This window comes from Alligator mississippiensis, chromosome 4 (genome assembly GCF_030867095.1).
Source record: "Alligator mississippiensis isolate rAllMis1 chromosome 4, rAllMis1, whole genome shotgun sequence".
In the NCBI taxonomy this organism is placed as follows: Eukaryota; Metazoa; Chordata; order Crocodylia; family Alligatoridae; genus Alligator; species Alligator mississippiensis.
In genome coordinates, this window is record NC_081827.1 from 165,817,530 (window position 1) to 165,832,116 (window position 14,587).

The window sequence follows — 14,587 nt, forward strand, 5'->3', positions numbered from 1 at the left end:
CTAAGCACTTGTTCCTCTTCTAAATGCCAATGTGATTGTTGCAATGACGGGTTATGAGGGAGGCCTGAGTATTTTTTTTAATTGTGTATCAGTATACCTTAAAATAAAACTAGTATAAAAGGACACAGGGATCTTTTTGTCTGAAGAACCAAGGTTGAAAATTTGACCCGAAGGCCTAAGATTAGTAACATTTTCCTACCTAACCCCTATCTCACTCTTCCCACTTGCCTTGGATGTGAATGGCACCTCCATTCAGAATAAGACTAAGAATTCAGTAGCTTTTTGGATCACGTTCTCCAGTCAGCCATGGGATTTAATAGGAATAGTAGTGGTAAGAGTATTAACAACTGGAGGCTGATACATTTGTGAATAGAACTGAATGAAGTGGCTGCAAGGGACTGGATGTAATGGCGCAGGAGGTTCTATGTCTGTCATGTGGGAATGCTTTAATCTCTGCGTCTGTCATTCATATCACTATAAGACATTTCCACTGGGCCTCACACAGGGGCCTGGCTCTGTCTGTATGGATCCATTTACAGAACTGGGGGCTTAAGTACTCAGCAGCAGCCTGACTCTCCTCTCATAGGTCCCAGGCTCCATAGGAGGAGTTGTGAGCGACAAGCCAATCCAATGTCAGAGCACCATGGGCTCCTTATGCATACGTATGCATGCTTGGCCTAAAAATAGTCAGTGGTGATTAGTTTAATCACTAAGAGCTGTCCCTGCTTGGTGATGCAGAGAAGCAATTGAAATGCCATAAAAACCCCCTAACCCATAGCAGAAGGTATACACCAAAGCTTCAGCTCTGATTTTTTTTAATAGAAAAAGGATTAGACAATACAACATCCACATATAAATAGAATCCTGAAAAAAAGAATACACTTAGTTTTCACTGATAATACTAACAGACCATACAGCATTTGAGAAAGCCCAGTGACCTTGGACTAAGGTTAATAGGGTTATTTATTTATTTATTTATTTATTTATTTTTGGCAGGGGGGAAGGGGGAGGGAAGAAGGGAGTGGCATTGAGGGGAATATTTTAAATGACAAGTTGCATTGCAGATTGCAGTTTATCACAGGATCCAAAAGGATTTAGGCACCCAGTTCTTTGGGAGCTGAGTGCCTAACTCTGATTAGCTGCTTGGGAAATCCTACCCAGAATCCCTCTGCTCAAAGACCAAGTATAGCACTGTTGGCAGCAGTCCAAGCTTGCCCATAACTATCCCCATGCTTCTCCTAGTCCAGTCTGTGGCCCATTCAATCCTCCTGCTCTTATTTGTGCCCTCATCATTCAGGATGACCCCCATGGTGCTAGGTGCTGTACAAACGGAGATACTATTGCCACCCCAAGGAGTTTAAAATCTCAGTCTCTTCAGACTAACTGGCTGCTATAATCGGCAATGTTGACACACGTATTGGGAAAGCAATGGACTCCCAACAGACTCAGTGCACACAGGCTACCAGTGATTAATTAGTTCTTATTGCCAGGGGATGAATTTGAACCTTTATCCAGGGAGGTGAGCTAGTCCCTATCACCAGTCTCTTCATGGGAGGCCTTTGGCTGAAGGTGCAGTATTGAATACCAGTATAAAAACATCCATCCACACTATCAACTAAAGGCATGGAAAGCAGAGAACAGCGTCTGTTTTTAAACATGGGGTCGGGGTGCTTCGTAAACACAGCTTTGAACTGCAGCTGCCTTGGCCTAGCTTCCTTCCCGCACTAGGAGGAGATAGATGGTGTGGTAGGAGAACCTCGCGGTAGTCTCTTCATCCCAGACAGTGATTTGGCACCTGCTGCTATCAGTGCACTTCTCCAGCCTGTCACATCCCAGGTGACTAAGCTTATCTCAGTATTAAGTGGTAGCCTTCTGGGGCCTGCACTGAGAGAGGAAAAACACATGTGCAACACTTGAACTGAAGTCCTAATGTTTCCCTCATTCAGCTTGCGAGACACCGTCTCAGTGCATTAGAGTAGGCAACTCTGAGCTGCATGTTAGGGCACAACGCAGGAGGATGCTGGCAGAGGCAGTGTGTCACTGCATGAGAACCTGGAGGTAAGAAACTGGCTAGACGCCTGGATAATTAATGTTAGAAGACACTTGCCGAGTGATGGCTTCATTTGCTTTAATAGAGCGTCACGGGGGACGGGCTGGCTCGCTCATCTCCTGAACATCTTGCGGAGCAAAGACCATTATAACAATGAAATGCAAAGGCATTTCCTAGCAATAATGGCTGCACCCCCAAAACTGCCTCTTCCCTCCTCAACAGATGGTGCTGTGTGCCACCTTGGGGCTTCCCCCACCACCACCCCAGAAGGGGCTGCATTTCAAGTCAAGCAGTGAGTTTAAAATAAATTAGGGATGAGGGGGGGGCACGGGCGGGGGTTGGAACTGCTGCAGATTCTTCATCAGAGAAATTCCCCGCCCAACCCCACTGCCTTCTGCCTCGTGCGTCCTTTCATTTTTCTTCTACCAGTGAACAGATCACTGTCACTCCCCACTTCCAGTATCATTCAGTGCATGGACAATGCAACTGACCATGGGCCAGAGTTTCCCTTCAGGGACTTTCTTCTGCTGCCTTGATTTCCCAGAGAAAAGGGCAGGGCTGGGAAGTCATCTTACCTTTGGTGACAGCTGCTATGAAGCAGGATTCATCTGGCAGGTTTCTGATCATCTGTGCAGCCCCACAGGGAAGGAAGGAGTCAAGGTTAGAATTTGTGAGGGAGCGAGTCAGTTGCTCTATCTTCAGAGCTGCTCACACCAGGGAGAGGCATGAGTGTTTGGTGGATGGTGGGGAAAGCATTGCTTTTGGGTCATCTGTATGACAGCTGGAAGCACCGTGGAGGCCAGCAAGATGATCCTATCATACTGCCTGGCTCTTCTACATACTGCATTTCATTTTTGAGCAGGTCTCAAAAAGTTTTTTTTGCAGAATGGAAGGGGATGTGAGGGGCATCTAATCCAATTCGTGCACTAGTGCAAGGCCTGCTATTCCTCAACCATACAAATCCCATACAAAGGCCAGTCCAGCCTCTTTTTGTGAAGATTCTCCTCTGCAAAGCATTATTAACCTTGCTTTTCAGATGGGAGAAACTGAGGCGGGGAGAGGAGCAGCAGTTTGCTCGTGAGCTCCCCACAAACTGGTGGCAGAGGTGTGGGGATAAAACCCAGGTGTCCAGAGTCCCAGTTCAGTGTTTCTAGGTTGCAAAAGGCAGGGCACTCAATGTAATGTGATGGGGGCAGTCCAGGAGATTTTTTTATTATTATTACATTTTCTGTACTCTGAGCCAAATCAGCCAAAACAAACTCCAAATCCAAGAGTCAGTCCAGAACCGTAAGTGGCCCTACTACCGGCAAACATCCTCCACCCCCATCTGAAGCTTCAGATGTTTCCAAAACCTTTGGTGGGCATCCTACTTGCCAACCCAAGCCCAGAGGCTTGGGGTTCAGATGCCCCCAAGTTTTGCTTGCCCTCAGCCATAAGGCCCCAGGGGCAAGCTAGGGAAGAGTCTCTCGTTTCCATAAAGTGGGTTTAAAGCCAAGACCATACCACTCCAATGGCTAAGCAGGAGGTTTAGTATACGTTACCTCGGTAGGTACTATCCTCATGCACAGAACCAGCAGGGCACAGAGATGGCTACCCCAAGAAGCCTTGCCCCACTTCCTTTGCCTGGCCGAGCAGCCTGCCTGCCTGCCTGCAGCCTTAGCCCTTCATCCCAGGGTAAGGGAGTGATCTTGTACTGAATGATCGATCCACCCTGAACCGTTTTGCCCAAGCAGGGATGGGACTGGAGGGGGGAAGCAGAGCCCCAGAGCCAAGGCCCCTTACCAGGTCATTGATGAGGATGAGAATGCCTGTAGGCCCCTGCTTGGATACCTGCCGGATCTGATTGGCTGGGAGGCTAAGCAGCTCTGCCAGTTTATTGGTCAGTTCCATCGCTGTGAGCTCCTCCAGGTACACCTCCTGGTAAACAGCTGTTTCCAAGGAAACACCCCCAAAAAGCTAGTAAGATCTTGCTGGCATTTCCCTCCTAGGAGCTTTCTATGGGCAGCTAAGCCCACTGGGAAGGCTCTGTCCATATGCTCCTGAATTCAAATATAGGCTCTAGGGCTGCCCTCACTCATATGTGCAAGGATCTCCTGCTGCCCAGAGACAAGGCAGCCTCTAACCAATCTTATTGGAACTGCCTACAGCTTGATTGCAAGTTAAGCACTAGGTCCTCTGCTTGGGGGAGATAGGCTGGCAGCAGGCTGCTGCCCATCCCCGTAGTACCTGAGGCCCTTCTATGGAAAATTGACAGCAAAGTCCTCAATGGGCTCCGTGCAACTTGTGGCTTGCTCTGCTTCTGAGGATGCTCAGAAGGAAAGGACAACAGAAAGATGGAGCAGCAAATTCATCTTAGAGGAGGGTCCCTTCATGTCCATGGATCTCTGCAAAGCTCCAGATGCACCACTGGTGTAAGCAGGTTTTCCTAGAGTTGGGGCCAAATCTGGAGGTGCTCCCTTCCCCCCCCTCCCCCCTTCTGCAGAGTCCATGCCTTGAAGTGAAGCCTCCAGTGGCCCCTAAGCAAATGATACACCAGGGTACCCATCCCTCCTGTCCCCTTATCCATGTCTCTTGGCTGTGCCATCACCTTCTCCTATGGGCTGCTGGTATGCACATACTTTATCCCCAGATAGCACTGCAGCTCCAAGCTAGTGGAAAGACTTCCTGGCTTCACTGGAGCTTGGATTGGGTGCTGAGCCAGAGGCCCAGACTGGGGGAGTTACACACAGACACTGCAGGGCGTGTTAGAAACAGAGCTATGATCCATGCATGGGTCTGTCCAGGAGTGGATCCAGAGAGGTTGCAGCAACATGGCTGCACCCCACTTTCTGACCATGCAGCAGGAGCAACAGCTGAGGACTTTAAATCCCCAAAGCAGGTAAGAATTCTCCCCCTCTCTTCTCCTTCTGTGCTCAGAGCCATATTCCCTCCCATTCTCCCCCTTCCACTCCTGTCACTTTCTTTGCTGAGCCAGGACCCCTGTGCAGCCCTGGTGGAGTAGCTCTGTAGCTCCCCTCCTCCCTCAGATAGTGGCAGCGGCATGCAGGGGAAGGGATGTGCCTCTGAGCAGGGAGGGGAAGTGTGCGTGTTGGGGAGTTATTCTTTCTTGCTTTGGGGACTTAAGTAAAAAGTCCCCAGCTGCTGCTCCCGTGGTGCAGTCTGTTCACTCCAGCTAGGGGGGATGGGGGAGACCCATCCCTGCAGCACCAGTCACTACTCCCAGGCCCACCTTTGCAAAATCCTGGATCTGCTTCTAGGTTTGTCCCCCACCCAAGCTTAGCCAAACTCAGCCCCTCATCCCCAGATGACCTAATCCAGGTTCTTTGGCCTGCCACTCACCTGCCCAGTCTCTTGTCTTACCTGAATGTGACTCCTCAGGGCTCTCCCCTCCACTGGTCTGGGGCTCTCTGGAGATGTACAGGGTTAACCGAGGGCGCACGCACCTACAGAGGGGACAAAAGCACCTTAACTCAAGCTTCTCTGGTTATAACTTATGAGCAGGGATCCTGGTTTTCTCTGATTTAAAAAAAAATCCCCAATTTTTGGTTAAAAAAAGTAACCCCAAATCTACATTTTGCCATGATTATAATGAAACATCACTATGTATATATCTATATATTAGTAGTGTTTAATTTAAATCATGGAAAAATGTGGATTCGGGGTTACTTTTAACCAAAAATTGGGGATTTTTTTAAATCGGAGAAAACCAGGATCCCTGCTTATGAGCCTAATTGTACCGAATCAGTGTGGCTGCAAGTGGAAGGCACCCCCTGCTGGCTGGATCCCATTCACCCACCAACAGCACCTGTCATCATCTCCCTTCTCTTCTCTTGTAGGGCAGGATCCGCCTTGGGCTGTCATTAACAGGAGCATCTTGACTGAATCAGGGTCCCTGTGTGCTGGGCAGTGCACAGACTCAGAGCCAGGCAGACCCTGCCCCAGAAAGCTCACGGGCAAGTTGTTATCCCCATCTTGCAGCTGGGTGAATGGAGACACAGCGCTACAGGTCTTAGAGGGCAGAGTTGCAGTGGTTTGAAATGCACAGCCACCCTCCTTCATCTCATTGGGATGCAGAGATGGTTCCTAACCTCCAAACATACATGCCTGAAGCTGGTAGCGATCCACTTAAGCTGGAATCGATCTGCTCAGCATGATCCAGGCAGGGCAGGTTGATGGGGGAGTAAAGAATTTGTCTTCAGTGAGGCAGGTTTTTCCCTATGAAAGGAGGACTCCTGCCTAGCCAGAATGAGCAGGCAGCAGGTTGTGATACTGGGGAGGGGGTGTGGGAGGTGGAAACGGGAGATCGTCTGTCAGATGGAGTGAGGGGAGGAGATGGTACATGCCAGACCTGAAAAAGGGGCTACAGTGCAGGCTGAACAACAAGAGACAGAGCCCTGAGAGTGCAGTCTGGGAGGAGGGGGGAATGTCTGCCTAGGGAACGGGGTGGCAACAGCCCTGATGCTTGGCATGTTTAGAATAGACCTGACAGACCACTGGTTAGTGCAGCAGGGGCTGGTCCTGCACTGGTTGGGAGTGGAGCCAGCTGTCCCTGATCACTGGCAGGCCCAGCAGAGCTAATCCATCCCACATTCCCGCGCTCCTGCCCTGGCCAGCACAGCAGCCCACCACATCTCTGCCTGGGAATGCAGGCCAAGATTTTTACAGAAGCCTTTGGTGATGCTTGAGGCTAACTTGGGATTTCTTTAAAGGGGCCTGAAGTTCAGGGCTCAGACCCCACCCTCTGAGAACTGGGCCTTTGAAGGGGATCCAGTCTGCTTCCCCACTCCAAAATCATGGGCTACTCCCTGAAATCAGAGCTTCTGCTTGTGTTACCTGTATTCCCCAAGCAGCTCAACTGATAGGGAGCCTGAGCCTCTCTTGAGTCAATTCTAAGCTATGAAGAGCATAGGATTGGCATTATATATCCTAAAAGCAAAGCTTTTATTTGCTTCAAAGGGATTGCCCAGGTGAATGAGGCAGGAGCAGTCTTTCTGCAGCACCTAGCATGATGCAGTGCTGCACCATAACTGAGGTTCCTCACTACGACCCCAGTACAAATGACAAAGGGACCTTGGATCTGCCTGAGCAGTCAGTGTAGGACACCCCCCCCCCCCACTAGCCCCCAGGCTTCTCCTTAGCCTTGAGTGCCTCCCCACAGCCTCTCTGACCCACCTGGCTTTCAGGGTGTTGGAGAGCCGGATGCCGTCGGCCGCTCCACATATCTGGATGAGGTCACTGCGGGAGAGCTTCAGGAGGTCTGCTCCTGGGAGGGAGGGAAGGAGGACAGGTGTGGCCCCTCCAAATCCCTATGCAGAGCAACACCAGGGGACTTCCTAGGGCACCTGCCTTGAGGAGGGAAGCCTCCTCCTAGCTGGAATTGAAGTGGACACATGGGGCTGTTTATTGCTGGGAGCAGAGAGAGGGCCTGAAGAGGAGCACCAGGTCCATGGGGGCTGAAGATACCAATCCAACATACCCAGCAGCATGGGCCTACCCCCTGTATCAGTTCACTATGGTATCCAGGGCAGCAGGCAAGGATGGATCCTGCTGAGGGGTGGCTGCACCACATCCCGTTTATAATCAGGGGTTAGTGTCTGGGATGTGCCAGTGCTGGGGTCCACAGGGGCCAGAACTCTACCCCATCCCTCCCTGCATCAGGGCCTGCTCTAGGCTTCAAGTTAGCTGGGTTTCATCCATGCATCTCAGCACCTCTCTGGGACAGGCAAGTGAAAGCATCTCCTTAGCACAGGCCCAGACCTGTGTAGCTCAAACCAAACCTCAGCCTCCAACCTTCCCAGTGCTGGGACAGTCAGAGCTATGAAATCCTCCTCCCTCACTTCTGTCCCTCTTCATCTCATTGGCCCCAGAGGCCAGGGAGCAAGACCTCACCTGTGAAATTAGCCAACATCCGGCAGTAGCCCGAAAATCGGTTTCTGTGCAGCCACTGCTGGGTTTCCAGGATGGAGGCGCAGGGGCTGAGAGCCTGCAGAGGGTGGGCAGAGAAGAGCACAAGCCTGATGTCTGGGGAGTGGGTTGGAAGAACATGGGATTGGCCTGAAGCACATGGCATGAGTTTATGGGTGCTCAACCAGCAAGCATCAGCCCAGGGCTTGCCTTGTCCCTGAGGGAGCAGTGGTGGAGGCTGCCTCTCACCTTACTGCGATGGCTTCAGCTCCACAGGCAGAGGCAGTGAGAGAGTAATGTTGGTAACCTCAAGCAACTTGTCATTGCCCCCTGCATCTGTCCCAGCTGGGACAGGAGCCCAGGGCTGGATCTACCACAAGATGCATGACTGAGGTGCCACCAAGCCAAGGGACCTGCCCCTCCATCCTGCCCTAGCCCCTCAGACAGGCCCTGTTTTCCTTCCCAATACCCTTGCTAGGCACAGTCTGTGTCATAGAGGTCCTTCAGAGGAGCGTGGGGGTGCTAAGGTTGACAGCAAGTTCAAGGCCATAGCAGGAGTGCTCATGGTGCAGCCCTATCAGATTCCAGTGAAATCTGTGAATTGTGCCAAACACCTTGTTACAAGGACACGAGAAAGGAAAGGAACAGGAGCAGGGCAGGAGCGTCTGCTCCCCCAGTGACAGTCTGTCTAGCTGAAACTGCTTGTAGCCCAGGGCCTTTCCCCTGGTTGATACTGGGATGGGTGATAGCTTCATGTGGCACAGAGGTAGAACCAGGGACTGGGTTTCAGTGCTTAGAGATGGAGGAGCAATCGGGACTCCTGGGCTTTCTGTCTAGCTTGCCCTCCCCTGACTGCATGCCAGGCTGAGTCACCGAATCTCTGCCTCAGTTTCCTCACTTGCAAAACAGGGGGCTAATGCCTTGTGTGACATTGCTGTTTGGGAAGAACTTTCTATCCTCTGTAAGTGGCAGGGGAAGGAATTAGACCGTATCGTATCCACTCCCCTTCCTGCCACCAGAGGGCAGCCTTACCCAGCACTGGGCAGGGGGGTTAACCCACAAGCTGCAGCTGTGCTTAGGTGCTTACTTACCTCTGCTGTGCTCTCTGCATGACTGTCCAAGGCACAGCTGGGGGAGGAGCATGCCCTGCAGGGGAGAAGGGATGTGCATTTATGTAGCCTCCTTAGCAGGCCCTGCAGGAGGGTGGGTGCTTGCTGAGGCCAAGAGGTCTCTCCAGCTTACCTTTCAGGAGTCAGCAGCTTGAAGGTGTGAGGAGAGGGCAGGCTGGGAGTAGTCGGAGGGCTGTGGGGACTGCTGGAAGCTTCTGGCCATGGGGCACACTGAAAATAGGAGAGGAAGAGGGTCAGGGGCTGGGTGGATTGCTGCTCTCCAGCATCACCTAAATGCAGCTGCATCTGGGGAAGAGCAGGGGACCTAATAGCCCACTCCATGCATCTGCTTCCTGGATTTGTAGTGTTGAAGACCTGCCTCATTGGGGTGTGTGGGGCCTGTGGCTTGCTAATGGGCTGTCCTAGAGATCTCACAGCCCAAGAGCTTTAGGATCCTGGCATGGCTCTTTCCCATTTCTCACTTCCCTAAAATTTTGGAGACCTCCTCCCTACAGTACTGCCCCACGCAGAGAGTTTGGTTGCCTCTGAAATCGCAGTGGTTGGGCCCCACCTCTGTCAGTACAGTGCTCTCGTAGGATGGCTGGTATTTCTCTCGCTCCTGCAGGCCCTGCTTCTCGATTTTCTCCCGATCAGTTTTCTGCTTCCTGTCCGCTCCCTTGGGCTGTAAAGCAAGCAGATACCACCCTGAGTCCACTCTCCATACCACCGTGCCAGCAGGGGTGGAGACACACATGTCAGAGTGCCATGGACAGACAGGAGGGAGCATCCTCTAGTCTAGTGGCTAGAATGCAGGGGGGAGGGTGGGGGAGAGAGGCAGGACTCCTGGGTTCCCTTCCTGACTCCAGAAGCAAAGGAGAGGTATAGCCTCTACTTATATCAAGGGACAGAGAATCAGATGGCTGGGTTCCCCCCGCTTGGCTTAGCTTTAAAATCCAGGGTGGGAAACCTGCCCGGGGTGTTGTTTCCTTAGTCGATGCTGCCTCTGTCCTGCCCCCAGGGCACAGGAAGCAGGCTGGGGCAGGGATTACCTTGAAAACCTTGACAAGGCAGCTGGCCGAGTGCAAGTGCTCCATGTGCTCGCCCTTGTCATTGGCCTTGAATGTATCCACCTGGATGCGGAAGGGGACGCCCTTCTCGCCCCCATTCTTGCGTAGTGTGAACTCAGTACTGATGCAGTGAACCTGCCCAGAGGGGGAACAAGGGGGAGAGGGGTAATCAGAGGAGCTGCCTGACCATCCCCCAGCCATCCTCCTCCAGCCAGGCCCCCCTGCCCTTACCTGGACGAAGACAGATGTCCGCTTGGTGGGGTCCCACAGGAACTCCACCGTGTTGAGCAGCGTAGGGTGGATGTGTGGCTCCAACATGCCAACAGAGAGTGGGATATCTGTGGGAAGCAGGCAGCAGACTGAGGTGGAGCTGGTGCCAGGAAGAGGCAGGCAAGGTGCAGAGGGAGCCCAGATACCAAGGGGATGGGTGCAGGGCAGGTGCCTTGGTAGAACATTTAGGGGCATATGGTGTGTGTAGCCAGGAGCCTCCCTGCCTGGCCCCCTGCCATGCAGTAACTTGGGGTTCCTGCCATCTGCCTTGGTTTTACCCCCCCATCACCCCACAGGCCTTTCCCACAGCACAGCCACTCAGCACTTCTAGGCAGTCCCAAATTAGCTTTGCAGCCTCAATTTGGGCTGTAGGGAAAGGGGAACATCCTGCCCCAGGGTCACAGCAGTGCCACCAAACCATGCTGCTTCCCCAAGCTAGGAATGGAACCCAGGAGTCCGGGCTCCCAGCCCTGTGTGCTCCAGTGGCTTCCAAGGCTAAAACCACTGTAGTCATGCCACTGCTGGTTTCTTCAGCATAAGAAGAGACAGCTTTTCCTGGGCTGAAGGCAGCATTCCCAGCACTTTTGCTACTCCACCTGCTCTGGTTGCTGCATAGCTCCCATCTTTTCATCCACCTTTACCTGGACAGAGGCATAAACATTCTGCAGAAGATGGACCAGGAGTCAAGTCAGATCCAAGTCACACAAACCCAGTCTGGTTTTCTGTGCCCCCAGAGTCTATTCCCAGCTACGCACGAGTGCCAGTTCTGGTCATTGTCTTATCTCAGGGGAGCCCAGCCCTCCCCTACCCACAGCTCCCATAGGGTCTTTGATAAATCTCAGAGGCTGCAAACAGACATCACATTGATCCTGGGATGAGCCATTTTAATCCTGTGACAAAGTGCAAGAGTACAGACATCCATGTCCTTTATCCCAGGATAAATACTAAAGTTTTCCAGATAAAATGTTAGTTTATCCTAGGGTATAGCTAAGTACATGGGCACAATTATCCTGGGACAGCCTCATTGAATCAAATGACAGAAAAGCGGCAGTGCATCCAGCCACTCACTAAACATTGATCAGAAGGGTAATGTATGCACATGACAATCCTGGGATATTTCTCTTCTGGGATAAACACAGGCACAACTTATCTAGGGGTAAATGCAGCATCTGTTGTTAGCCAGAATTAAAATCATGGCATATATGGACTGGATCCTGGCTTAACTCTACGATGCAAGGTGAACGCTCCTGGCTCTTGGGCAGTGGGAGGAAGCTGCCTGTAGGCTGTGTGATACCAGACAAGGGCCTCTGTACCCCACCTGATCCCCATTCAGTTTTTGTTGTATTGACACAGCCCCCTGCTCCCTTTCCTGCTTCAGCTGATGCCTGACTCACCAATATCCAAGATGCGGTCACCTGGGCGGTTCCACCTCCAGCCCTCCAGCTGCTGGTGCTCTGTGTACTGCAGACGCCGGTCGTGGAACACCACACGCACCACGCTCTGTGGCGGGAGGAGAGACAATGTTGTCAGGATCCAGTGCCAGCCTCAGCTACTGGTATGGCACCTGGGATGTGGTCCACAGGGCTCCCCAGACTGCAGCACAGGCCATTTTGTGCAGGTGTGTGGGTGATGGAACGGTGGCAGTCCCAACTGAGGCCAGCCACCTTGCCATGCTGGGGAGGACGTGGCCTCTGGGGAAGTATAAGAAGGAAAAACTCAGTGGCATGTGGCCACAACAGTGGGAAATCCAGTGGATCAGAGCCCAGCCTCTGCCTGTCCCAGTAGTGCCATTTGTCTTCTCAGGGTCTCCTGCCAAGTGTTAGTTTTATAACTTCTGCTTTTTCCTAGACAGCCAGACTGAAGCAGAGCCATCATGCAATGCCACCTGGAACAGATACTCCCCAGCTCCCTCCCTCCTCACCTTCAGCAGCTTGCGGCACTCAGAGAAGTCTCCCAGCTTGGGGTTGCACAGCAGCCGGATCTCGTAGGGCTGGCCTGGAAGAGACAGTATGGAGCTGAGCCAGGAAGCCAGGGCTGGGAACTCCTCACCATGCAGGTGAGCAAGGGCCTTTTCCTGGGAGCAAAGGTAGGGCATGAGTCACAGAGCCAGAGGGGAGGGTCCCTGGGGGAAAGTCTTCACCAAACTCTTCTCTAGTCTGCAGTCAGCTCAAGGCCTCTGGGCCCTTGGGCTACTCGTGATCCCCTTTGAAAGGATGCAGGCAGGCTTGGCTTGAACAGCCAGCACCACAGGGGTGCTCATGCACCCATGATTGCCTTCTGCACGAGGGGCAGGAAGAGGGAGATGCAGGACCCCCCCACCCATGCCTGACCACAACCCACATTACTCACCTTGGTTCAGGTAGGTGAGGGTCTCCTCATGTTGCTTGATGGCAGGTGAGGTGGCGGCGCAGAGCACATACTGGAAAGCAGGGCAGTGCAGCTCTGCTGAAGTGGAGATGTTGTTCTGCTCCTCCTGCTTCAGAAAGGGCAGTGCCAGGGGCTCCCTGCCGCAGAAGAGAGGGCATATTCTGGGGATGCTGGGGGAGGAGGGGCAGCTTCCACTCCAGGACCCCACCTCCCAGCACTGTGGAAGGGACTGATCCTAGGCGTGGATGGTGGGAGCACGAGTCTCCCTTCCCCGTCCCCTACAGTGGGCACAGCCTGAAGAACTGAGCACAGGCCTGGGAACCCAGCAGTGTCAGCATCCTGAACTCATCCCCTCAGTCACGGCATGGATTTGTTCCTGTGCCTTTGTTTCCCCTCCCAGTAGCCCTGAGCACCCAAGGAGTGCTTATCTGGGCAGAATTAGGAGGAAGGGTTGGGCTACTTCACTCGAGTGTTGTGGACATGTCCCCCAACCAGCATGGGTCCCTCTGCCCTTTTGCATTAGGTTGGGAGCCACTAGGGAAGGATTCTGCCTTGATTCCTGGGAGGGGGAAAGGGGCTGCTGGGAATTTCCAAGCTCTGCTTCCAGCCTCCCAGAGCAGATAGTGGGTACTTGGGCAGTGGTGGGTGGGGAGGTTAGGGGAGTCCACATGACTTTATTCCCCTCTAGTGGCAAAGCCCAAGAGGTGGCAGCGTGCTCTGTGTCACTGGAGATGAAACCACATGCATTCAGTTCTGGAGGGTACAGGCTCAGTCCGTGATCCTGGCCCTTCCTGGGGTTCAGGAGGGGCACAGAAGGGCTCAAAGTCCCAGCCTCCACTGTAGTGTGGGAGTGCTCAGCCCTTATGCACACTGCATCTGTGAAGCCAGAAGGCCCCATGTCTAACCTAGCTGTGGCTCTGCGTGGCATAAGGTCACCTGCATGCATAGCAACTGTGCCCAAGACAGCTGGGCAGGTCCGGGATGCTTTGGGGAAAAGCATACTGGTGCCCTGCCCTGCCCTCCTGCTGGGCTGGAATCTGCCAGCTGGATTGTCACAGATGGGTAGGAATCCTTTGGGACCCCTGCTGCAGAGAGAGGTAGGAGAGGGGGAGCCTGCCCCTTAGAGAGGCCCCTGCTACAAGGTAGTTCCCCCTCCCCAGCCCGTTTGCATATCTGTAGCTTCCCAGAGACCCCAGCACTGAAGCTGTGCATGCGTATCTACTCTCATAACAGTCCTGTCTCCTTCTGAGACAGGATCTCACAGAAGAATTGACATCTCTGCTTCACAGAAGGGGAAACTGAGGCATGGTGGGGACAACTGGGCCAATGTCCCAGAGCTGGGCATGTAGAATCCAGGTTCACACTTACCTCACTGGTACTGGCACTGTGGGAAACAGGACCCCATCACTGGCTGGCACCTGGGAGAAGGTCAAGGCGGGTGGTGTGAGGGCTTCTTACCTGAGCAGGTTGTTGCCAGAGCACGGGTACATCTCCCCTGGACCTGGCCAGTAGTGCTCGGGCTGGCTGTGCCAGAAAAGCATGGTCGGGCTGAATGGGTGGATCCTGGGATCAAGCGGAGAGCAGGTCCTGCAAGGCTGTGGAACGCAGCCCCTTGCACCTGCCTTTATGCTTACCTGGTGGGTGTGTGCAGGGAGCTGCACTCTGGGATTGGCTGGCATCCAGACAGGACTGAACAGGTAGAGTGGGGAGGGAGTGGTAGGAGGAGAGGGAAGGGACCTGGAGCCTTTCTCCTGATGCTACCCGGTGCCGAATTGTACAAGAGACGGGCAGTTGTTGCTGGGGCAAGAGTGGACCATGCC

General features: G+C 53.1%; 1 protein-coding gene across 1 annotated transcript; it reads right to left on the reverse strand.

The window, feature by feature from the left end:
* Positions 1-798: 798 nt before the first annotated feature.
* On the reverse strand, positions 799-14,351 carry LOC102567878 (transcription factor CP2-like protein 1). The gene is made up of 15 exons (XM_019482545.2): positions 14,226-14,351; positions 12,750-12,904; positions 12,322-12,395; positions 11,795-11,900; positions 10,362-10,468; positions 10,113-10,265; positions 9,635-9,745; positions 9,197-9,294; positions 9,046-9,100; positions 7,940-8,033; positions 7,223-7,313; positions 5,411-5,493; positions 3,833-3,978; positions 2,626-2,677; positions 799-1,884 (listed from the first exon to the last, which is right to left on the reverse strand). The coding sequence occupies exons 1-15, from the start codon at positions 14,306-14,308 to the stop codon at positions 1,847-1,849; spliced, it is 1,446 nt and encodes a 481-aa protein (XP_019338090.2). The 5' UTR covers positions 14,309-14,351; the 3' UTR covers positions 799-1,846.
* Positions 14,352-14,587: the final 236 nt, after the last annotated feature.